The 26,600-nt window shown below is 40.3% G+C and overlaps 1 protein-coding gene across 4 annotated transcripts in view; it reads right to left on the bottom strand.

The window, feature by feature from the left end:
- sik2b (salt-inducible kinase 2b) overlaps positions 1-26,600 on the bottom strand; it is a 46,502-nt gene that overhangs the window by 16,964 nt on the left and 2,938 nt on the right. For all 4 annotated transcript variants that reach the window (XM_039782476.1, XM_039782469.1, XM_039782483.1 and 1 more), the window contains exons 2-4: positions 25,457-25,573; positions 20,677-20,740; positions 6,859-7,020 (exon numbers count right to left, since the gene is read on the bottom strand). In XM_039782476.1, coding sequence (XP_039638410.1) covers positions 6,859-7,020; positions 20,677-20,740; positions 25,457-25,573 — 343 coding nt within the window. The remainder of the gene's footprint in view (positions 1-6,858; positions 7,021-20,676; positions 20,741-25,456; positions 25,574-26,600) is intronic.

Genomic DNA, 26,600 nt, shown 5'->3' with positions numbered 1-26,600 from the left:
TGGGGTCTGCAGGTTTTACATAATGTAATATGTGATCAACATATTTGTACGTTGAGGAAACAGATCTTTGTATGAGGTAACCTCCCCAGGAGACTGACATGAGGTCATCAATGCTGTGCTCTGATTGGTTGTCTGTAGAGTGACTAAAACTCAGATTTGATTCTTCAGACCAAGAAAGTCTAACTTGCACTTGCAGAAATACACACAAAAGCCTGAGAAGTTCCCGTATGCCTTTCATTAAAATCCAACTAAAGCTGTAGTAAAATCTTCCAAATCACATTGAGCCAACTTGCATTCCTGCAATTACTCAGCCAATCCCCTTTTTTGTATTAGTTCGTATCTTCTCCCTACCTCCCAAACCTTTCTCCAGTAAATTATTCGTCTCTTCATGCTCCTAATTTGGTTTTTACAAGACTTGCTACTAGTTCTTTTTTGTGGTGCTGAGATGATTAACCCATTAGTGCATCAAAAGACAATTAGTTAATCACTATTTTCATAATTGATTTGTTATTCTTAATACTTTAATCAAGAAAGACATTCTTAACATTTGCTGGTTGTAGCTTCTCAGGTATTGGGATGTGATGGTTTTCTCTGCCTCACAAGAATTGGAAATGGCATCTTTTCAACTTGTGACATTTTATCAGTGTTAGGACTAACACGTTACAAAGTAGACAGTTCGCTAGAGAAAACAACAGCATGAAAGAGATGTGATAAAGATGACAGCATGAAGTACCTGCCCCTGCTACTTTCTGGCTACGGACTGGTCTAACCAAAGTAGCACTAAACATTTTGACTGTTTGGATCAACTTACAGCTGTGAGTAAGCTTTCTCCGATATGAACATTATTAAAACCAATTACCGTTCCAGCTCACTAATGAGCACCTACACACGTGCATAAGAATGGAACTAACTCCATTTAAGCCATGATTCAGACTACTAGCAGGGCAGTCCCAGGACCATTCCTCTCTAGGAAAACAAATGTAAATGTGTTTATTCAGATTCTGTCTTGTTTTCTGTTACTTGAAATGTAGGCCTTTGTGCTAGGACTAAGTTTATTCATGGTCAAGATAGCTATTTGTTTTCCATACATGTGGCATACAAGTTTAATGTATCTGTATGTTAATAAAATAATCCTACTTAGAAAATTGACAATAAATATTTTTCAAATTATATGGAAAATATACAATGTCGATTATTAGACATAGGGGGTTGATTAATAGACATAAGGGTAGGCTAATAGACATAAGGGTAGGCTATATGATGCAATTTAGACATGATGAGGTCTGGGGGGAAAAAAAGTGTATTGACAGATAATTAGAGAGTGTGAGAGTAAGATACAGTGTGTATAACAATTTATTTTTCCTTTACTCTGTTCTGTATCATGATGCTTTACAATTAACACAATCTACATGTATAGCTAGCAGCCACATAACCGCTCACATTGTGTAGAGCTGCATATATCAGCTTTTAATTATCAATTAATCTGTAGATTAGTAGTATAAAATGCCAGAAAAGAGTGAAAAGCCAATTCCTTAAAACAAAAGGTGTCATCTTCAAATTTCTTGAATTGTCCGATGAACAAAGCCAATACAGACCAAAACTAAAGATATTCAGCTAATGCTGAATGATAATGCAGTCTAATACAACAGTCATGCAATAAATCCTCTCTTTGTGAAGGTTGTAATTTGCCGATTTTGTTCAAATTGTGAGTGTTGAGTGGTGTTGAGTCAGCTTGGTCATTTTGGAGAGTGCAGTTGAATTGCACTGCGTTATACAGAGAAGTGTTCCGTTATTTAGTCTATCCTTATTTAAATAAATGGGGTGGACAAAACAATGAAAAAAAAACACCTGCAATACATAAAATGGTGCAGGAAATTCTAGTTAACTGGAAAAGACATGTTTGAGAGATTGTTGCAAACTCCAACTGAAAAGGACATGGCAGGTTTGACACTGTGTGTGTGAGTGCATGTATTCAATCCATTCAATTACTGCAGTGCAGTTAGCAGCAGGTGTGTTTGACAAAGTGGAGGGTAAAGCTGAGTGCCATAGCGGGGTTTATTACAAGTATGTTTACTGTCTGATGCTGCTGTGAAGGTGAGATGTAAGATGCAGGCAGAGCAGAGCGAAGCAGTGCAGTTGGTTTATCGTCAAAAGCTGTGACCCATTTCATGGAGCTGAATACTGAGCAGACTGGTTGACGTCAAATGCTCCTGCACGCTGCAGGCGACTAACAGCACTTGTAGCTAAAAAGGAAGGGCGGGGTGGGGGGAGTGTGCGTGTGTGTGTCGCACACAAAAGTATTAGCATAATATTAGCCTAAACAGTTCACACTGGAATCCACTCCAGGCTAACTGTGTGTGAACATGACGCATGCATAACGTGATCACATCACACCGCAGTAAGAGGACCGCATCCAGCAGTCACAAATGTTACCATGTCATTTCTAATAAGGTATAAGTATTGATATAGTTATGGCTGCAGCTCAGGATGCACTGCCCCTGGATTTAATCTTCTTGTGCCTTCGTGTCTCGTCTCCCAAACTTCTTATCACCAAACCTTTTCTCTGTCCAATCAGGATTTAGCAACATTTTAATCCGAATCTGACCACAGATGGTTTGTCACTGTCAATCCAATCTGATCAAAAGCACATCCGCACAGTCCTGACGAAGTCAATTAGCTGTGTAATGTTAAGATAAATTACTAAGTAGATTAGTTTACCCTTGAATTATAACTTTGATTGGTACTTATTTAATCACAAATATTGAATGCCAGAGAAATATTTAAGATGGTTATGTCTATAAAATAACAGCTTCAAAATCATTTTGATGCTACTCTTATTGGTAATCGGAACAATAGTGCCCCTTTCATTCCCACTGCACGCTCCTAACGCTTGATCTCGCACTATGTTACTTTGGTGGGTGGGCACAATCTCCCGCGAGAAGTCTGTAACGTTTTATGGCACTACCACTGATTTTGGTAAAACTGGATCTTATTTTATGGAGAAAATGTTTTCATGGTTTTTCCTCTGATGTCCTCCGGCTGCTCTGCCTCGACTATCTGTGATTTACAAAGTAAAGCTTTAACTAACTGCTCACTGCTGCTATCTGTATGGCTGCAGTCAGCTATTTAGCTAAATATAGCCGGGCTGCCAGGTCTGGGAGATCGAAGCTAATAATTTTAATAAACTACTAAAAATAACTAATTAGCTTGTAATATTAGCTTGCTTGCTATGTCTTGTGATGTACTCCTAATAAATGCACAAATGGTCCTTGAGATGAGATTGTTCTGTCAACTGCTGTTTCCAAAGTCTAGAATGGACTATGAAGCTCAATGGGAATCTTCGTTTAAGGGTAATTCGATAAACAACATATACCACAATGACCAAATATAATCAGAGATAATAAAAGGTATAGCTACTAGAAAGAAGACATACCAGCAGACAAGGGTCTACCTCTATATATTGTTTCACAGTATATTTTAATTTGTATACCATCCTATTGTCCAACCCTGTGTGTGTTTAATGTATGACATAATGTGTGTTTTTCTTTAAAGTGGTTCTCCTGAACCCTTTTTGTTTATTTGACCATAGCAAACTCTACACAAAATATACATATTTTCCTACTAAGCCACAAAGGCTGCTTCCTCTCCTCCTCTGATCCAGTAACTCTCTTATATTTTAGTTATTTCTCCTGCTCTCTTTCAATCCCCTTCAACTCAACTCAAACGTAATAGGGCTGTTTGAAATTAATACATAAAGGGCACCCCCTGCCGCCAATTTCCCTCTCCTCTGCAGACACCTTTAAGCATGACCTTTCTTTGACTGACTGCTGCCTGGTTAAGCTTCATACAGACTGACCAGAGGTGGCCTTAAGAAAGCAGGGAGAAATCACTGGACTGAATGAAAAACCCAGAAGCATAGGTACTCTGTCCGGACATGCATATGCAGACTAGTGCTGAAATAATTAGTTGATTAGTCGAGAAACAGAAAACTTTTTAAGAGAGTCATTCATCATTCATCATCACTGGTGCGGGGTTCATGAACGTGAGGATTTGCTGTTTTTACCCATTTTATATTACTGTAAATTGAATATCTTTGGATTTTGGACTGTTGGTTGGCAAGGATGGATGACCAACTGGACCAAGTGAGCAACTGCCCAGGAGGCCCAGACCCACATTGGGCCAAAAGGCTACAGGATCACCATGTGACAATTAGTTGTCTTTTTATTCTGTAAGCACCACTGAAGCATATTTTAAACTGAAATGATGCAACACCTACACTTCAAGATGATCTCTACAAGATGAGCCCAAATAATAATAATAATAATAATAATAATAATAATAATAATACATGTATAATTAGTATTTCATTTTACACAAGTTTTTCTAATAGTTTTATATAATCTTTTATAGACAAAATATTATATTCAATATAAATCATTTAATCAATAAAATCAATAATTTCTTGTTGTTTTGTGCAGTCCTACCAATATTTGAATTTAGCTATTTAGTAGCTAACCTGTGGATTATTTGTACGACCATTAGTGCATGAGTGGGCCCCGTTTTGTTTGTCATACGCACATGCACGTGGGTAATGCGATAAACACACCTGCCAGCTGTGTCACACTATTCCACTAATCTACAGTACAGATGCCGGTAACGCGCCAAGATATGCAGGAATGGTAGCAAAGGCAAGGCAATACCAGCAAAGGCAAGAAAGAAGACTTCTTGCTAGTAAACAGGAATATAAACAATGCAGGTTTCAAACTTTAACGTTCTCATATATGTGGTTTAATTTCAAAACACCATATTTTTGTTTTACTGCACATTGTCGCAGCTCCTCTTTTCACCCTGTGTGTTGAGCTCTCTGTTTTAGCCACAGAGTGAGGCATCTCACTTCTGTACCATCTTTGTTGGGAGTCGCATATGCGCAGTACCTAGGTCAGCACAGCTAGCTAGCTAGCTACACTAGCAGCTAGGCGAGCATTGTAACACCTGTTACAAAGTGACGCACGTTTGTCACAGAAGGCTGGACTACAATAGAGCTGTTTGGAGCAGTTTGTGAACAGTGTTTTCTCTGGAAGATGGTTTGGGGTGGACTTTGGGCTTTTTCACTTTGTAAACCTATAACGTGGACAAAAATATATACTGTATAACACAATAAAGGAAAGGGAAAAAGCCAAAAAGCATAATATGAGCACTTTAAAGAAAACTGGCAAATGTTTTATGAAGAAAAAAAATGCATTCATCACATTTATTAGATTTGAAGGATAAATAAAATGTTTTAGTGATTTATACAGAAAGAAAACATAACTTTTGTTTATTGACAAGAAAACTCCACAGGGCACCTTTAAAAGGTCTAAAATAATCAACAGATTAATTGATTATAAATGCAGATCTAGATGCACATTAGCCTAGCAAAAACACAAAAAGAAAAGAAAAGGAAATATGCATGTACCTCTCTTGAACAAAGGTTGAATGGGTGGCTGATATTAACGGACACCAATATTACTGATGCAGTACGGAATTTGAAGTGAGGACTGTCTTTCACATGTACTGTACAAAGCTAAACTTTATGTACCATTTGCCAAATTTGACAGAGTGTGTTGTGGGTAGGAGAAGCACAGAATGTACCTTGCTGCTGATGTCCTCCCCGGAGACCTTTTCTCTAATCACAAGCCAGGTAATGTTCTGTTCATTGTTTTCCTGCTTTAAATCTAATCTGTTGTGCCGACAATCAGCTGTGAGTCAGACATGTTTATGAAAATTACTGCTGCAGGGGTAATAACATCTCCAAGTTATCTTGGACCCTTCTGAGAAACAGTGTACAGGATGATGAGCGTAATGATGCAGATGAAACACTCAGTTCTCTATCAGTTATTGTATAGTTTTGTATAATTTTTCCTTATTCGATTTGACCTTTTATAGGAGAAAAAAGAAAAAAAGAAAAAAAAGACTAATTGCAGGTTAACTGGGATGCTCATCGGTAATATTTCCCCCATAAAATAACATTTATCAGACCAATAAACAAAGGATTTTAATTCTACTATTTGGAGTCCACTACATGAAGTCCTTTAAGGACAGAAGGACCTGTATTTTTAGCCGTCCTCATGTGATCAGCTCACCTTAGATGGATTTTAGTATCAGCTCTGACTAAGGCCTAAGATAAACCTTGGCCTGTTTCAGAGCACTGTCGCAGCTGCAGCCCTGCCACCCTGCTCTGCACAACTCTTCATCATTCTCCCTTCACCCTCTCACCCGCTATTCTGTCTGCAAAGTAGCCAATCTAATGTATCACCTCCTCTACTCCAAATAAACTCAAACCCCTCCACCTTTATTTCCCCACACTACCTTCCAGCCTCCCCTTCCTCCAATCTGTGAAACAGCAGTAGGGTGGCATTCTCACTAGCTAGCTCTAAATGCCAGTTGCTTAATAATGACACTTTGAAGCTTGTACTTACAGACCTCAAGCCTAGTCTCAAATCTCTACCTCTGGTCTCTGCCTCTTTTTGTCCCTTTATCTTTAATGTTTCCTCCTCAAAATTAAAGCTAGGTGTCACTGGGGAAGGATGTTTGATCTCCTCTGATCATATGTTTGGAAAAGGTGGCACAAGCCTTTGGATTCTTGCTGAGATTTTAAGATGTCTATCCTGGCATCTTTCAGCTAACAGCTATCAACCTCCGACCATTTCTCAACACTGTGCAAATGGCTTGGGCAGGTAGTTAAGACATTTCTGAACTACGCCGGCAATGAGATCATGGCAGGCAATGGATCAAAACTAAATGTTTCCATGCCAACATCTTGTATTCCTTATCCATGAATACGTTTATGGACTCTCCTGCACTACGTCGTTATGGTACCTGCAATCTTGATATTCATGTGGCCATCCAGCAGCAGATTCTCCGCCTTGAGGTCCCTGTGGACGATGTTGCGATTGTGACAGTACTCTACAGCTGACAGGATCTGCCAGAACTTCCTCCTGGCTTCTAGCTCACTGAGACGGCCGTGCTTCGCCAGATAGTCTGCAACCAAAGAGAGAGTGAAACAAAGACAGTGGAGAGAGGTCATGTGTCATTTTAGAAGTATATGCAGATAATATTATACATTGACTTATATAAGATGACTTTCTGGGCCTTTCAAATACAGAATCAGATGTCACTTAAACAGATTTCTCATATGAACTCTGGACAATACCCGAGAAATCAGGTCCAGACATGTCCGAAGTTGCCCTTTCACACATGACAAAATTGTCTGTGTCAATTACTGGAAACACACCGTTTGGTTTAGTAGCAGGATGGCGCCTGGGTTGAGTGTGCAGGAGGCAGGACATGACGCTGATTACACCTTGGTCACATAGCCGGTTAGTAAATTGGTCATAAACAACAGAGTCTCTTGCTGTTCCTTGAAGTTGTCCGAGAATTTTGGCTTATGAATCTCATCGTCTTTCCAGTTAGAAATTTCCATTGATGTCTTGGTGTAAATGCCCCTTCTTCTTCACCCTATGATGTTTTTTTTTCTCCTGGTTACGCGCAAGTAGAATGATAGAAAGGTCATCAACACACCCACTCGCTCGCTGTGAATTCTACAGACAATGACCTGCTCTGTCCACACATGGATTCAATTGAAAATTACACAGGCTTTGTACTAAGGGAGCTGGCAGGTAAAGTCTGTTTAATTTCCAGCAGACAGTTGCATTTGCTCATATACAGCTTCTCTGGGTCCACATAATTTCAGGGTTGAAGTGCATGTGTGAAAGGGGCTTTTCTAGAATGAAAAACGCCTGCATTCTTTACAACTATACAAAGTGTTGGTGGTTGTGTTGAAATGATAATTTACTTTTGATGAGGTGCAGGCCTTGTGCCAATAGTAGTTAACGCTATATTACGTCATGCATTGTAAAGTGATTCAGTGCAGGATGTACAATGTAATTGTGTGTGTGTGTGTGTGTGTGTGTGTGTGTGTGTTTGTAGTAAGCAGTGGTTGACAGTGGAGAAACTGTGTCGTCAAAGCATCAGGAGGAGAGGGGAGGGAGATTACTGAGAACTGGTCTTCTACTATATTATGTCCACATTAGTACGGAAAGTTGGAACAGGGTGTGGGGGGGGCTTAGTGGGAGGCAGTCAGTGTATGATTGAAGTGCACATACACAAACACACTATTAGATAATTAGTGGGAGAAATCAAGACACCAGTGTAAATATGAACCTTGGTTCTTATCCACTGAGACAAACAAAAACTGATCTGATTTATCTGTTTATCTGAACACAAGCTGTGCACAGAGCATTGAGACAGACTGAGTTTGTGGTTGTTTAGAAAGATGCATGAAACTAGTCTATGCAGTCTGCGGTGGGGTAAAAATCATACATTTTACGGTCGTCTTTCTCCAAGCATCCAGATCACTGACCTTTCGCTCATTGTCTGCACTCACAGCTTTTCTATCCTTTCGCACTCAGCTTGGCTGACAGACTATTCTACAGGATGCATGACGTTTTGCAGTCCTGTGAACTTTGGAAAGTGTGGTGTTTGTTGCTGTCGGCAGGGTTCCTCTTCACACCTCTCTGTCCAGATAGCTTGCTAACTCTTCAATTCACACTCTGTGGTAAACAAGATAGGACACTGCGTTGGCTTTCCTTCCAGCTGGCATGAATACCACCGACCAAACCTGACGACAATGCACAACAACCACAACACACGCAGCCAACACAACTTCATATACGAGTAAACAGAATGTGCAAAATATTAGGAATGCAATTATGTGAAGACCCACAAGGTAAATCTCATAAAAGAGCATTTTTGTAATCACAAAGACAGGGGCTTACAGTAAAATAGGGGTACTAAAGAACTTTTTGCATCATCTTTACATTTGTTACCTGTACCTTATAACTTTTCACTTTTTAACACAAGTAATATTGCTGTTATTTCCCTGGTGTGCACACACATTTCTGTAAAGATGAGAACACAGATTCACAACTAGGCCTCTGTCAAGATGCACAGAGAAGTCACACTAAGCCAATTTCACAGCCCATTAACATGAAAAACATTGTTCCATCAACTAACCGATACATTTAAAGTAGAGCAGCGTATGTCCTGAGGCCAGCGGCATGCATCACATTATAAACACCTCATCTTAACAACTCTGTATTGTCTCAGCTTAGGGTAGACCAAAGGGTCAGCTGTGTGCTGTGACAAAGACCTTACAATAAAAAATGATGGCCATATATATATAAAGGCCATAAGTTGCACTATTAAACTTCAGGGAGATGATGCTGTTCTGTCGTCAACAGTGTGGGTGATAAATAGCTAACATCTGACAGAATGAGAAAACCTGATTAGACAGTGGCTGGCACATTCCACAGAGGAGACCATTTAGTGAACAGGGCTGCTTTCATGCAACGCTGCTAATCAAAAAACACACTGGGAAAGGGAATGTGTCGAGGTGGTCCAAGTTAGCACCTGTGAGGAGAACAGGACTCTAAAGTTATAACCGTTTTGGGATCAAACCTCTCCCTTTCTTGGTCTCAGTCTCTGAAGACGTCAGTGTGCTTCAACCGAATAGCTTGTCAGACAATCAAGCCTCAACAATTTGCACAAACTAGTTCAATTCAAGCATATCCCCACCACATTGTCCGACCACATTTGACGAAAACATTATCACACTTGCCCTTCAATAGCCATGCCGTCTTCGGGCAACATCATGGATTTTTGGAATACATTAAGAAATCTAGGCCTGCAACTGGTGATACTTTTACTTTTCCTCTGCATTTCATCCATCCTATACATAGGTGCAGGGACCAACTCTTTGCTAGTGCCTTTTGACTGCTCCCTGACCTTTTGGTCAGTCAAGCAGGATTCCTTTTAAGGCTCTGACACACCAACCCAATTATCGGCCGTCGGACAGTCTGGCGAGGTTGGTGACTCGTGTCTGTTCGGTGCGTTTGTGCCGTCGTCAGTCGGAGGAGCCATCAGCATCCATTTTGGCCGATTTGACTTGTTGAATCGGTCAGTAGACAGACTCAATGACCAATCTGATTGGTGGAGTGCTAGCCCTTGACTAGCGAATCAGTGCTTCTTCCACAAGAAGAAGACCGAGAGCTGACAACAACAAGTATCTTCTTATTACTAGCCTTTGTATTTTCTTCTGTTCAGCGAGTAATGACAACAACGATCCTTCTCGACTACTATTACCACTCTCTGATGAAAACAATGCCTGGCGACAGCGTGCTCTGTGTTTACTAGGTCTAGAGAGATGTTCCGTCATTTCCGGTTTTCATTTTTTGGGCGACAATACAGATTAGCGCCACCTGCTGTTATGGAGACATATTACACAGTGTTTCCTCTATGTTTATAGCATAGTGGCGGTGCGCCATGGTAAAATTTCCAGCACCACGGTATCAGAAATAGGGCAGACGCACAACAGGGTTTCCGCTACGTACACCACGCACTACCGTTCCTTCGGCTGTTTATGAAAAGTAATAAAAGTCGTAGAGCCGTCTGCTCTACTGAACTCAAGCAAACTGTCATTCGCTCTCTCTCCCCCTAGGTTGAGCAGAGCAACTGGAACAGTGACAGGACGTCATCACTCGCGAAGTCATGGCAACTAAATAAACAACAGGGCGAGTACTGGTACTACTTCACTCAATAAGTGATAAACAGCGACGAAAGCCGCTCCATGAAATCCGCACTCACGCGGGTCCTGTGAAGTTTTACAGCTACAGTTTATTGGAAAATAGTGTTGGGCACACTGACTTTGATGCATTTACTGTTTATCAGACCCCAGATGAGACAAAAAGCTAATGTTAGCTAACTCTGCTGTGACAGCCCCTCTGCCTCTGACTCCCGTTGCAGGAGAACGCTGTATTCCTCCGACACGCTGTATTAATGTTACTGTTTTAAAACAGTTTTCCAGGTTAGTGGGGGCGCATACCGCTCAAAACCAACATGAAAACCATAGCTAGCTAGTAATGTTCACTCAGCGTTTAGTTTTGTTGTTAAACTGTTTGTAAAATGAGCGGTAACGTTAAATCACCCTACGGTACAGTCTATTTGCTGGATGGTTTCAAGGTAACGGTCGGCAGCTAACATTAGCAGATAAGCCCGTACACTGACGTCAAACTCACCCCGCCACCACCGCTGAAAACAATTCTAGAGGAAACACTGTTACATCTCGCGCAGAACATACGCTCAAGTCGGCGTCGCTTCGGTGTGCTCCGAGGCACTTTTTTTTTTTTTTTTTTAATAGACTGGAGCAGTCTGATCAGTCCGACTGCCTTTTCTGGCGACGGTTGGCCGTCGGGTTGGTGTGTCATAACCTTTAGAGCTGAAACCGGCCTGAGTTTTTGGTCAGGGGGCACTGACAAGAGCACTAATAAACACTTTTAAAAATGAAATGCTCAACAAACCAAATGCTGAACAAGACAACTAATCTTATTGCTGTATCAACAGATGCACTGTGTTGCTACGGCTTGTTTTACAGTAGCACTTGAAAAACAAGCCATTACTGGCGCACGCACATGCACACAAACAGCAGTGGAGGGATGAGTAATCCACTGATACAATGTTGGCGAGGGCAAGGGCCTCAGCACAGTGAGGCATGCAGAGTGGCATTCTGGGAAAGTGAGCAGAACAGCTCAACAACCACTGTGTTCCTCTTCTACTGAGAGCTGGGTGAGGACCGAAGTCTCTTAACAGCTGCTCAAGTTTGGAGAGGACAAACATCATGGGTACAAACTGGCTTGTTGGCTAGACCTCTGGCTGGACTTCAGATAACACTGTGGGGCAAGCATGGTGTGTGTGTGTGCGCGCGTATATATATATATATATATATATATATATATATATATATATATATATATATATATATATATATGACAAGGGGCAAACACATTATTTTTCAGAAACTGATACACAACCCACTTAAATACAGCAACATCATTTGCCCAAACTGCCTTTTCAGTAAAAGGTGCAAAATTATGGAACTCTCTGCCAGACCACTTGAAATGTATCCCAACATTAGCCACCTTCAAAAAAAATACCAAATTGTGGCTGATTGAGAAACAATATCGCGCTCATATTTAGTTTTTACACTGTGTGCTCTCTGTATACTTTCTTTCCTTTTTCATTTCATTCCATTTGATTTCATCTCTATCTTATTTTTAATAATGTTAATCTGTATTTTTATTTTTAACCAAAAGCCCTACTAGGGACACATGTCGTGAATTAGCTTCAGCTAAAAACACTATGATACATACATCAGATGACTGTTTAAGCTTATTTATGTTTTTTGTATATGTCCCTATCTAAATAAACCTTTAATAATAATAATAATAATAATAATAATAATAATAATAATAATAATAATAACATTAAAGTCACGTTTATGTGCGTGTTAATAGATGTTGGTGCTGATTTAACTGACACTCTCAGGGGTTAAAATGGGCTGGAGCCAGTTGGAGCTGAACACTATCCTTTCATCCAAGTTATATCCCGCCAAAGATCAGCTGCTCAACTACTGGTTGTGACAGTCAAATTCTCTTTCATGGGATAAGTACTCATTCAAGAGATATTTAAATTAAAAAAACACAACAATCCCATTTGTTTTGCCTAAAAATAACTTACTTTTGCATGTTTCATCGACTTAAAATACTCTTTCCATTCAACTCATGGGTTATTTCTCCCCAAACACAGAATTCTCGATTTATTTTCTGTGAAGATCACTTGAGGTCCTTAGACAGGTAGTCTCTGAATGTGGAATATCACATATATAACATATATATAACATGTATATTAAGGACCAGAAGAAACTGCAACGAATAGTCAAAACAGCCAGTAAGATCATTGGCGTTGATCAGGTATCCGTAGCTCAACTGTACAATGACCTTAGTTTAAAAAAGACCGAAACAAATTCTAAATGATTCAACCCACCCTCTTCATCCGATTTTTTTAAGAAGCAACAGGTCAAGTGGCAGACTCCTGCAAAGGAAAATTAGGACTACAAGGTACAGCAAGTCTTTTGTGCCTACAGCAATTAGACTGCACAACAATAGACTTATAAGCTAAGCATCTTAAACTAGGAACATACTGTATATCAACACTCAACTTTTAAATACATGCTTGTCATGTTTCCTCAATGTTTTAACTGTCTTGTCCTTGTTTTCCTGTCTTTTAATATTTTGTATTTATGTTTTTAATGTTATGCAGTAGGCTGTATATTGATGGAGCGTGTAATGGTGACCACATGAATTTCCTACTTGTGGATAATAAAGTTTACCTTGACCTTGAAAGTGTGCAGCACAATGCCTTTGCTCAAATTGACCTTCGAGGCCAACAGAAACTGAATTATTTTGCTCCCTGTTTTCACTGGACACTCTCCGAAGAAGGATTGAGAGCCGCCAACGAGTCACTGTTTACCGGGTTGCTGCCTAATGAGGAGCCGGGACAGCAGTGAGAGACCTTGAGGGAAAATGGTGTGTGGAGCCAGCATATTTTTAACATTTTACGGTGAATTAAAGGGTTTATTTCGACAAAAAAAAAAAAAAAAAAAAGAGTTGCTTATTGTAGGAACAGTGGAAAGACTAACTAAGATGGATTTGGGGAGTTTTATTTGTTTTGTCCCATTTGAATGAAGTGTGCTTTGTGAGGACTTTAATCTAGTCTTGGTTTGTGAAAGAGACAAACTTAAATTCAGAAGGTGTACAGTTGTATTTTGTTTAGGTGTAAGAATATTTCCTTTTCAGGGGCATTTTTGTGACATCTGTGCTGCTGCAAGCTGTGCATTACCTGGGTGTTACCGACTTATTAGCCCATGGGTAGGCATGTGGTGTTGACCTTTCTGGGTCGAAGAGGAGCATGCAATTCCGGAGTGGGCACAGCATTTTCCTTGTAATTTATTGCAATTTTTCCTTCAGCAGGTGTATCCTTGAAAGCTGCCATCTAAGATGCTGCATGTCACTCAGCTAAACATTTTTGTAAATATTAAAAAGAAATCTGCTCCCGTCAAGCATCACCAAAAAAAGTTAGATAGACAGGCACCCCGAGCAGTTGAGGGCTCAGTGCCTTGCTCAAGAGCAAATTGGCAGTGCCCAGGAGGTGAACTGGCACTCTCCAGCTACCAGTCCACCAATGTACTTCCATCCGTATGGTGACTTGAACCAGTGACCCTCTGGTTCCCAACCCAACTCCCTACAGACTGAGCTACTGCCAACCCAATCTATTGGAATTTAGCTAGTCATGAATACATTTACACTAGTCATCAGAGTCAATGCAGCCACACCCTGGCATTAGAAGAAAACTCACCCAGTAAATATGAAGGATGGTTTCTGGTGAAATAGAAATTGACAGCCTAAGTAAATAAGAATGTGTCAAAAAACAGCCAATATTTCTTTGAAGTCAACAGTCTGCCTGTCTCATTCCCTTTCTATCAGTCAGACAAGAGATCTGCATGAGTGATTGTACTCACTGCCAGCTATAATACTCCCCTCTCTCCAGCAGTGCTTTCTTAAATATGCATGCCCTACATTTCCCCACCACCTTCCAAATTCTAATGGATGTCCCCTGCTCTCGCCTCCATTCTCTTCTGCCTTCTCTCCCCTCCTGCCTCTGCTCTCCTCTTTGCAACTGCGCTTTATTTGTGGTTGACCCAATTTCCAGGATTTGATCCATACTGCGGTGTTGAGGCAGACTGTGGAGCAGCAGACAGACAGACAGACAGACAGACATAAAAGGCACATCAACAAGCTGACATGGATGCCTCTGCTGTTCCCACCCACCCCTTTGCGAGAATTAACCCATCACTCTCCGCCTCCTTGTTCCAAACCCAGCTCCGCTTCTTTGTCTTTACAGCTCCCGCATGCGTGCACGCATGCACGCACACGCGTCAGAAAAGCGGAGGCAACTCTCTGGAGGGCGATAGCGGAGTAAGAGGCTGGAAATCTTGCTTGGCATCTTATCTATTTGTCTGAGAGTACATCATGACTGAAGGACTTGATAAATCTCCGAAAGCATATTTGGAAATCAGAAATGATTGTTCAATTTTATGAGATTGAATATTGTAATACTAGTTTAGTGCTGCAGCTACCAGTCGCTGTCTGCCTGGCTTAGTCATAGCTGCTACTGCTGCAGATGATGACATATAAATGTCTTACATAACTACATTACATTGTGCAATCAGGGCAGAGGGGTCTGAGGAATCAGGACACAATGGTTTTATAATCCCGTGAGATGATCCATGAGAAAACTATGGATTATGGAAAATGAGGTTGAACAATCATTATTGGACATTTTGTCAATATGTTCAGTCACTTTCTTGCCAGGAGTTAAATCAATCAATAAAGCTTTCATAAATGTCTGTTAACTACAGTATGAAGCTACAGCCATGAGACAGTTAGCTAAATTTAGCATAGAGACTGGAAACAGCTAGCATTAGTTTATAAAATCAAAAGTTTAAAACAAAATCTGCCTACCAGTAACTCTAATGCTCACCAAGTAAAATGTTTCTAGTTTGTGTTTGTTTTGTTGTTAGCATACCTTGTTCATCAAATCTGTACTAACACCAAAATATAGAAACAGTTAATTTATTTTCTTTCTGTGGATAGAGTCAGGCTAGTACTTTCCCCCTGCTTCCAATCGTTTCATCGTTTCAACGCTAAATTAAGCTACCTCTATCCTGTCTCAAAACGATGCTGAAAAACTAGTCCATGCATTTGTTACTTCCAGGCTAGACTACTGTAATTCCTTACCATCAGGTTGCTCAAATAAGTCCCTTAAGACTCTCCAGCTGATCCAGAATGCTGCAGTACGTGTTCTGACGAGAACTAAGAGAAGAGATCATATTTCTCCTGTATTGGCTTCTCTGCACTGACTTCCTGTGAAATCTAGGATCGAATTTAAAATCCTCCTCCTGACCTACAAAGCTCTAAATGGTCAAGCACCATCATACCTAGAAGAGCTCTTAGTACCTTATTGTCCTAGTAGAGCACTACGCTCCCAGAATGCAGAGCTACTTGTGGTTCCTAGAGTCTCTAAAAGTAGACTGGGGGCCAGAGCCTTCAGCTATCAGGCTCCGCTTCTGTGGAACCAGCTCCCAATTTGGGTTCGAGGGGCAGACACCGTCACCACATTTAAGAGTAAACTGAAAACCCTCCTCTTTGATAAAGCTTATAGTTAGGGAGTGAGGAGTTGCAGCGTCCGCCTAACCCGGCCCATCTGCTCCTCTTCGTAGTCATCAGTTTTATTTATTATATAATCAGTAATATAGCGAGAGTAGAGGGAGGCAGGCCAGTACAGCCCGATCCGGTTGGGGAGAATTCTAGCCCGACCAGGCACCTCTCTTTAACCTGCCTCTCTTAGTTATGCTATTATAATTCTAGACTGCCGGGGAAGTTCCTTCCTTCCTATGACACACTGAGCTGCTCTCTCATCTCTGTTTCCACTTGTTTCCTTTTGTATGCATCCTGTCTCAGAAATGCTTGTTACTAACCTAGCTCTGGGGAGTTTACTCCCCGGAGTCCTTATGTTTCTTCTGCATAGCTCTGCGATTCTCTGCAATTCCCGGCCGCGTCCTGCTGCGTCCTGCTGCGTCCGCCGCATCCACCCTTGCTCTGCAGCGCCACGTTACATCCCGCAACGCCCGGCTGTGATGTTCATATGCACAGAGTAGTCAGGATCCGGTATAGGAGACTGCACTACTCAGTATGACACAATGTGCCCTGCTATGACATGAACTTCCACGATGACCTTCGTCAATGTTCCATTATCTTTAATGTGACTATTATCGCCACTGTTCATCACACCCCCAACCGGCCCCGTCAGACACCGCCTACCAAGAGTCTGGGTCTGCCGAGGTTTCTTCCTAAAATGGAGTTTTTCATTGCCACTGTCGCAATAGCCACTGCTAATACTTGCTCTTGACAGAATACTACTATAAATAAAATTGGATGTAGGTTCATTAATTAAGGTTAATTTATCACTTATTTAAAAGGCACACTATGCAAGATTTATACCTTAATATAACAGCTTCGAAGTCATTCCGCTGGCCAAACCAGCAATGCAGATTTGGGAGGTGGCACCCCGCCAAATCGCGCGAGAATCACGACTTGCTTTACTAATATTGGTTCTGCGAACATCCGCTACACCCGCCAGAACCGTTTGGACATCAGTGACCAGCACCAGATATCTATTTTGAGTGCCTTTCATTATACGCACAACAACCCAGACGACATAGCAAGACCGCCGTGCTTTCCATGGATTGTTGTCGGGTCTAGGAGGCGGCGCAGACGGAGAAGGGAGCGGAATAGCGGGCTGCAGGTCTGGTGTTATGCTAAGGCTAGCATAACCCACAAGCCATCTCTACCGAGCCTTTATCTCTCCAATGCCAGATCCCTGGTGCATAAAACGGACTACTTGGAATGATAACTCGCTGGAAAACGCTATGTTCGTGACTGCGGTTTTGATTATCACTGTAACCTGGCTTCACCCGGGGATACCCGATGCTAGCATGCAGCTAGCAGGGCGCACTCTGCTACGCTGGTACAGGACTGAGGATTCCGGTAAGAGCAGAGGAGGGGGGCTCTATATGTACGTGCTAGTGCTGGGCGGTATACCGGTTTATACTGTATACCGGTATTAATTTCCCGTATGATATGAATTTTTCATATACCGCAATACTGGTGAATTGCCGCACAGAGTGCTACGGCCAAAGTAATCTGCAAGTGAACTGAGAACGGGAGCCCTGTTAACTGCGTACCCTTCTCACTCATGGTAGTAACTTTATAACACAACAATTAATAACCCACAACTAACTCTCTTTAACAGGATAAAACACCATAGCACACAACAATTTGTGACAAACAATTTCTAACACTAATAATTTTACATTTACAAATTTACACCACCGGGTAACGTTATAGCTGCTAGCTAGCCAGGTAGCATAACAGTCTGTCAAGCTGGGAGAGGCTCCGGTCGCTACTGCACATTCAAGAACAGAGAAGAAAGTTAGAGGATGAAGAAAGACCGGAGATACACCAGAACAACGTATGCTCAAGAGAGGAGCCGTCAGTTGTTCCGATGTCTTGCCTCGCTGAAATACATCCGCCAACCTACTAACATTATTCAAACACTGAAGGAGGCTGACAGCGGAGCTACGTTCAGTCGCCCACTTTTCTAAAACAACCTAACTTACCTGTGGCCAAGGTAGTGTTTATACAACTATCTTACAACTATTTTGTTTTGAAAGGGAAACAATGATAAAGCTGTTTGTATGTGTATTCATTCAATTTAAGTTTATTTTACTACTTTGCAGTTTGCACAATAAAAATAGTTTAGATTCTGTAACTGTTTCATGCATTCTCCTTCATATAATGTTATTGTATAATGTCGTGGAGCCAAGCAAACCCTTTAGTAATCAAAGCTTTTAGTAAACATGATGACATTAAAATGTTTTTGTGATATTCTATGTACTCCTGACAGTACAAGCCATTATAAATCTATATAAAAGGCCCAGTCAAGCAAAAGAAAGAAAATACCGTGTTAAACCACCAGAATCTTAAAAAATAACGTGATACCAATTTTTGGTCATACCGCCCAGCACCAGTACGTGCATGAGAACTGGTGTAATAACGGGACAATTATAGATAAACTGTGTTCCCCTGACCTCGAGTACATGTCTGTAAGATGCCGGCCTTTTTTCTACCTAGAGAGCTAACAGTAGTGATCGTCACGGCTGTGTATATTCCACCCGACGCCAATGTAAACACGACGCTCTCTCTCCTGCTGAACACCATAAAAGAACAGCAGCGGGCCCACCTCGACGGTGTTCACATAATCGCAGGAGACTTTAATAAGGCCAACTTGAAGACTGTACTCCTGACATTTTATCAACATGTCAAGTAAACTTGCTTGCGTTCTATGTTGTATGTTGATGTTGATTCATCCATTGTTGATAATAAGACCAGTCCTACAGGGGGGGTGAGTGCAGCGACGGCTCTGCGTGAGTGGTATTTACGACAGCAACGTTGAATAGTACTCCACAGCGACTCTAGGGGTAGCCTTTTGACAAAAACGGAAACTGCATAGTATGCCTTTAAGCTAACAGCTCTAACCACAATGAGCTGCAGTGGCTATAACATATGTACAGATATAGAGTAGTCTCTGTTTTATCTCTGTGCACTTCTGTACTTCCTTCTTATTTTTTAACCATACTCTTTTCTCATTCATTTTTTGTGTCTACTTCAAAGCTCTCTCTAGGTCATAGGAGCAGCCGTTGCTGCTGCTGAGTCAACATCACAAGTGGAACACTGGCCTCAGAATCAAAGACATATACATACAGAGACACACACACACACACACACACACACACACACACACACACACACACACACACACACACACACACACACACACACACACACACACACACACACACACACACACACACACACACACACACACACACACACACACACACACACACACACACGCACGCACACACGCACGCATTCCAGGATTTATTTGCTTTTGAAAAAAGTCATCCTGAGATATTTAATAAATAATAATAATTGTTTAAAAAGTGCAATAAACTTGCCCTTTCTTTGGGCTCATATCCAGCGTACTGGATTGAGATTGCAGTGTGTACACATCGAACAAATTGAGTGTGTGTGTGTGTTGTGCCTGTGTGGTAGCGATAGAGTGCATGCTGTGCTATGGCAGACTAAGATAATTCTTATCTTTGTGTACTATTCTTGCTATGTTCTGCATTGTCTGTCCTTTCCAGCACAAGTGTCTTTATTTATGCTTTACTCTTAAGATGTGTGTAAACCATGTCTAGAGTAAAAAGTCATTATTGTACCTTGTAAATTCATACTGTCCACTTGGAAACTTGTATTATGTTTATACAGCAAGTCGGAGCCTACTTCCTTATAGGTCAGGTGTTGTCTTTTAAAAAAAAAAAAAATGGGTAAATGACTGACTGGAAATCGTTGTCTATACCAAAGGAATCCCCCCCCTACCCTTTATCTGTCCAAAAGGTCAATTGATGTTTTCTTTCTTCATATATTTTTAAACTCTTGATTTGGTGAAAGTTCTACTGTTTAAGGATACAGTTTCTTAACTTCTCCTGTGATGGTTATAATGTTGTTGGTGGTGGCTTAAAAGATGGGCCTTTAATATTGCTACTTGTTAGAGATCTGCTCCTTACCATCTCAGCAATTTAGTAGTGCCATGTAACGTCGGTGAAAATGGAGGAATGACATTGTTGGCCGGCATGTAGAAAGTATTCTTGCATAATCTGAGTAGTAAACCAGTGAGCAGTTCAAGTGCTTCTGCACCACATGTGGTAATAAATCAATATTTTTCTCTTTGAGGCTGCCCCTCTGCGGCCTTCACAGGCCCTCAGTGATGTCATTTTATATGACAAGTAAGCGGTGTCAGCACATTTAGCACGGCAATCACTAGCAGCACATGACAAGGGCCACATCAGTTCCTTCAATCATGTGAACTTTGAGATTGAGATGGAAGTGCAAATTCAATAAAACTTTGATACTTCCTTGTTTGTCAAAAACATTACTGACACAACAGTGCAGAGTTTTCTGTGCAACTGATACGGGGAGGACGTGTATGACCTGGGTAGGACAATATTTTTAAGACACTGAGGTCAGATTGATTTTGTACTTGTAAAAGATGACTCACCGAAGATCTCCCCATTCTTGGCATACTCTGTGACTAAGTAAAGCATGTTCTTCGTCTCCATCACCTGAGAGAGGGAGAGGGCGAAGGAAGGGGCCAAGGGAGGAGACACAAGATTGGGAGAGTGATTACACACAGAAGACCACTTTTCAATAGCAATATCATCAAATACTGTAATCCAGCAACAACAAAAGAGAATAAGAGAAAGAAAAAGAAAACCTTAACAACAGATACAAATGACCCAAATACTACACAATTGTCCACATGGTTTTCTCTGAGGTTCAACTGCAGTGTCTGTCATCCAGTTTTTTTGTTTGAGAAAAACAAAATGCATGAATGGCACTGGGTCTAAATATGACATCCATGTAAGAGAATGGAGGTGGACGTGTGGTTGGTGTTGCTGAGTATATCTGAATGGTGCTTAAAACCTTTCAGCCCTCACACGGTGCAGTGTTGTGTAGGAGGAGAACCGATTTAGAAGCAGAAACACACAGAAGATGAACGGAATTAAATGCAGAGGGGAGAATCAGATGGAGAGTGGAGGATGAGTCAGACACAGAGAGCCAGACGACACTAGAAATCCCACGCTAATAGTTTATGATCAATTTTCCATCTGTTACGCTGACCGATTCATAGATTTAGGAAATGAAAGCCAGTTATTTTTGGTTGGCCCTGGTTGTGTAATAAACACGTTTTGTCCCATCTGTACTGTGGAGCTGGAATACAACGGATTGAATGATACCGAGTACCTATACCCGGGCTTAATTCATCAATCAAAACAAGTGGCACTGATAGCCAATACAGCATCTAATATGGGAAATAAACCTGGGAAATTTTGACTTGTCACAGAAGGAAAAGCACAGGTGTAACTAATAGTATTAACAATGGCTTTGTTTTATTCAGTTTGCCAGTAAACCAGCATGTACAATAGCAGGGCCCTGGTACTGGCACAACTGAGTGGAAGGCAGACATTATTATGTTACACCTGTGTTTGACAAGACAAAATATCCACCACAGGAGAGATCTAGTTTCTATTGATGGTGGATATCATATTGTTAGCTGTCTTAAGCTGTTCATTCATACATTTTATATACCATTTTGGGAAGCATTGGGCAAAAAGCAGGGAGACATCAGATGTTTTGGGCAGCATTTTTAACTTTAACAATAGTTTTAAAGTAGTTATGGGTGTTGTTTGACATTTCAATCAATGACAGAATTTATTTACTTTTACTTTATTAATGTGTTTATCAGGGACATTACACAGTAGTTAACATTAATATGATATAACAGTGTCAGTTTTGTGCAGTCCCTTTGCAGGTTGATGTTCTACATTACAGATACCAAAAATACACTTTTTTGAAACCTTATTTTGAGAAATATTTTTTTTTTCTCCATTTAACAAAAGAAGCCAAATTTCCCAAATATTAAATGTACTTGAAACATAAGCAGCTGCACAATGCCAAAATAAGACTAAAATTGGAATAATTATCATTTTTAAATCAGGAACAGTCCTATCAACAAATGAGACAAGAGTTATTTTTACACAGTCAATGCCAGATTTCGATATCAGTTGTCTATACTCTACTACGGACTAATTTCGGTTGGTACCAAAAAAAAGGTATTGAGGTTTGATACTCAGCCCTACTTGCAAAGCCAGATATCAAGCCAATATGATGCCTTGTGCATTTGTATGAAGCTTAACAGTTGTGTCTAGCGCTTCACATGTTCCGAGACGGTTGATAAATAGATTCAACCATCTAAAGATGCATTTTCGACTGATCCCGTCTGATTATCAGGCCATGAGTAAGGGCAGCTGTAGTCCCCGTGGTGAATTGCATCTTGTATACAGGTTAGACTGTTTAATGTTGTAAAACAAAACATCTGAATTTAATTGTTTTAATGGTTTTGACAAAGTGGGCATTAATTGTAGTGTAGAGAATATCGAATTAGTATCATGATCCATCCAATATCCTCCATTTATTCAAGCATTTCCTGTAACATGATTGATATTTAAATGAAGTATTAATGTTGCATTGGCATCACTATGAAAGTACTGATAGAGTGGTTTTGTAATTTTAAAAATAATATCAAGTGATAATTTTGACTCCTTAAAATCTTTGTACTTCTAGGGAGACTAGAATAAGAGGGAAAGTAGAAAGCTTGACCAAGAAAGTCAAAAGGAGAAAAGATTTGAAGAAAATTACAGCACACTGGGGTCAACAGCAAAGCGGCGACACAACACATGGCAAACTAAAGCGGAGTACACAGTTGGGTTGTCTGTGTGTCCGTATTAGCTAAGGCTTCCCTTTGGGTCAACCACAGTTTATGAAACTAGAAAGGAAATCACTAATTGACCTGGGCTGATTGGATGGATGTCCCGTTAGAAATAATGATACACACCAAAATAACACAGCAGAAAGCTGGAACAGTGCCACATGGTTGTGTAATGATAATGAACACTCATTTACTTTTCCTAAACAAACTAACAGGACCCCAAAGGCTTATGTAATACAACTGAATCACCAAAATGGTTGAGTTATTTGTAGTTAGACTATTTTGTGCCAGGCAGAGGACATCACTGTAAGTAAGTGACACAAGTTTCCCTTTGAGTCTTAAAAATGTTCGTGAACTTCCATGCACACCTGGACATGCATACAACTACCATAAAAAGGTGTCATGAGGGAAGTAAAATGTATGTTATTAATTTCTATGAAAAAATAGTTTTTAGCACACATCATACTACTGATGACGATGGGCTCTTTTTCCAATAACACACATTTTTTTCTTGGCCAGCACATTTCTGCTGCATGAAATCATATCACACTGAAAAATAGGCTACAATTTAACATTTAGATTTTTAACAATGATACATACATATTTGCAGTTTACCGTTTGGAAAGAAAGCCATGGTGTACAATGCATTTTTGTATAACAGAAAGAGACAAAGACGATTGGAATTAGGCCGTTTTCACAGCAGACATTTTGACTTGTCATAGTAGGAAAAGCACAAGTGTTTCTAATAACATTAACAATGGCTCTGTAATATTCAAGTGTCCCAGTAAGTAAGGACAGCGTACAAGCATGGACTATACAGGACCCTGAATCTGAAGCAGCTAAATTAAATTCAGCCAATGTTAATTTTATTATTTACGCCTATTTTTTCCTACTGTGACTTGACAAAATGTCTTCCATGAGAAAGGACCTATGGTAACAAGAGCAAGACGAAGAAGAGTTCACCATTGTGATTCTGTAACTATGAACTGAATATAAGTGTTACCGTACTTTATTCAGCACCACTCTGTAGATGCTGTGGTTTCTGTCAACAATTTAGTTTGTTCTTACGGAATCACCAAATTAGTTACACTCTGCTGAAAACTGACAGAGTCCTGAGAAAACTAATCTCAAAATTTGGCAAAGAATCATCTTCCTTTCAAAATATCAAAAACTTGCTTTGCACAGATTCATGTGCATAGATCTCCCATTAGCTTGTAATGCACTCTGGACAGAGAAACACCCAAGGACACTGCTCGTGCTGCAGAATTGTTTGTGGTAGTTGTTGCACAGCCACAAAAATAGAGCCCTTAAATTCAACACACATTATATACTATGCCATCTTTAAAAATGTAAAGTAGAAATCTTCTAGGCAACTGCAAATCACTTGATTGGGTCTTTTTTTTTTTAGCTAAATCGTTGTATAAATAAACACTGACACTGTGTCGCCATATCCAAATAAATACTTTTTCAAGGTCCCATAAGGTCAGGTGCACTGACAAGAATTAATAATTGTTTTTAACAAGCAATGAATCTATTCTGGCGTAAATGAGATGTTTTAAGTAAAATGACTGTCAATAAAAAATGTAGATGTGAAATAGATCCATTCCTGATTTTAAAACGAAGGCCTAAATAGAGCCTGATGGTACAGGTCAGATCTGATGTCCCAGTATAATAACAAAACATTTCATTTAAATATAATTTTCAACAACTAACATTTGGTTTGAAATCATACCAGTCGCACATTGCAGAACACACACACACACACACACACACACACACACACACACACACACACACACACACACACACACACACACACACACACACACACACACACACACACACACACACACACACACACACACACACACACACACACACACACACACACACACACACACACACACACACACACACGTCAGTCATTAACTATGCTCTCATATCTTAAACTATCCAGGGGTGGCAGTTTATGCTAGGCAGCAGTTGATTGTTAATGCATTTGAAAATGACCTGGATTGGTCTTGTGTTTCAACACCCTGATTGCTAAAGAACGTAGAGAGAAGATCAACAAGCAGCAGTGGTGAATTCTGCTACATTTCTTCCAACATCACTGCTACAATGACAGTGACAGACTGCAAGGAGTTGTGATGGGATTGGTCAAAGAAAAAGTTTGAAGCACCCAAGACAGAAATAAATCCTCTAAAAATCTCTTAATTGACACAGCTTCTCGATCAAGAGACAAAAAACAAGAAGAAATAAATTAAACCATTTATCTTCACACAGCATTACAAGCAGAATAACAATTTACAAAGATATAAGCATTACAGATAGACAAAAATACACAACAGCCCAGATAAAATCATAATGTACTGTATTCTGAAATCGGTGAAGGCAGAGAGGAAAGCAGCACCACTAAAAAGATCAATTTTGTCCACATCTTGCATTCCAGGCAGTCAAAAGACATTCAGCTATATACTGTAGATAACAGGTACTGAAGCTGGAGACTCACCTGGTACAGCTTGATGATGTGGGGATGGTCCAGCATCTTCATGATCTGAACTTCTCTGTAGATCTTCTCCAGATTGACAGCATCAAGTTGGGTCTTATCGATGATCTTAATGGCCACCTTCAAAACAATACAACTGTAATCAGTCAGAATCATTGTTAGGGCTCATCAGACTTGAGCAATAACAAAACACACTCACATACACACTAACAGAGACAGCCATTTAATATTCTCCAAGAAGAAAAAGGAGACAGTGTGTTCTTTTCAGAGACACAAGATAAATCTACTTGAACAGAGCTCGTGCAAAAACCTTCATAACACCAAGATACTTTTAAAATTACAACCAAGATGAAATATCACATGAAGGTACAGCGGAGGCAAACACAGGCCTTGTTGGATATGCACACAAACCCACAATGACACGTACACGTGTAAATCGCACACTCACCACTTCAACACTCTTGGCTTTGATTAATGATGTCCGGTGGGTAACAAGGCAATATTAACATCTCTCCTTCAGACTGTCTCATAAACAACATTTCATCAGTGTGATCTAAAGTGTTTCCAAGCATCTGTGAGCCATGATGGAGGAGTAAACAACAGGAGACCCCAGTTCCCCTCTCAGCAATCGCACCACTGTTAGATTAAGTTAGAAAACTCTTACTGCGTAAGTGTTCAGACCAATAACATCATTACAAGAAATTTTACAGGCTGCGTTGTTTCAGGAGCCGGTGGGACTTGAGCTGAAACCATTAGTTATTTATTAGATTAGTTCATCAACCAAAAAGGAATCTGGAAACTATTTTGAAAATGCATCAGTCGTTTGTCTCTTTTTTCAAAGCAAAAATGCACCAAAAAGTTATTATCTTGTTCCAGCTTATTAAATGTAAAGAATATTTGCTGGTTTTCTTTGTCTTCTATGGCTTTTGGACTGTTGGTCAGACAACACAGCCTGTTTCAATAGGTCAACTTGGGAGTTTTTGGGAAATTGTGATTTTATTATTTACCAAATGATTTATCAATTGGGGCTAGTAGCATGATGGCCCAATGGTTAGCATTGTAGCCTTCCAGCAAGAACCACTTGTTTTAAGTGTATGGCTATGCATGTGACAAATAAAGAAACTTGAACTTGATAGACCCATGAGTT

The sequence above is a fragment of the Perca fluviatilis genome, chromosome 2 (genome assembly GCF_010015445.1).
Source record: "Perca fluviatilis chromosome 2, GENO_Pfluv_1.0, whole genome shotgun sequence".
Lineage (NCBI taxonomy): Eukaryota > Metazoa > Chordata > Actinopteri > Perciformes > Percidae > Perca > Perca fluviatilis.
The sequence above is the reverse complement of the archived record's forward strand: the minus strand, read 5'-3'. Positions and strand labels throughout refer to the sequence as shown.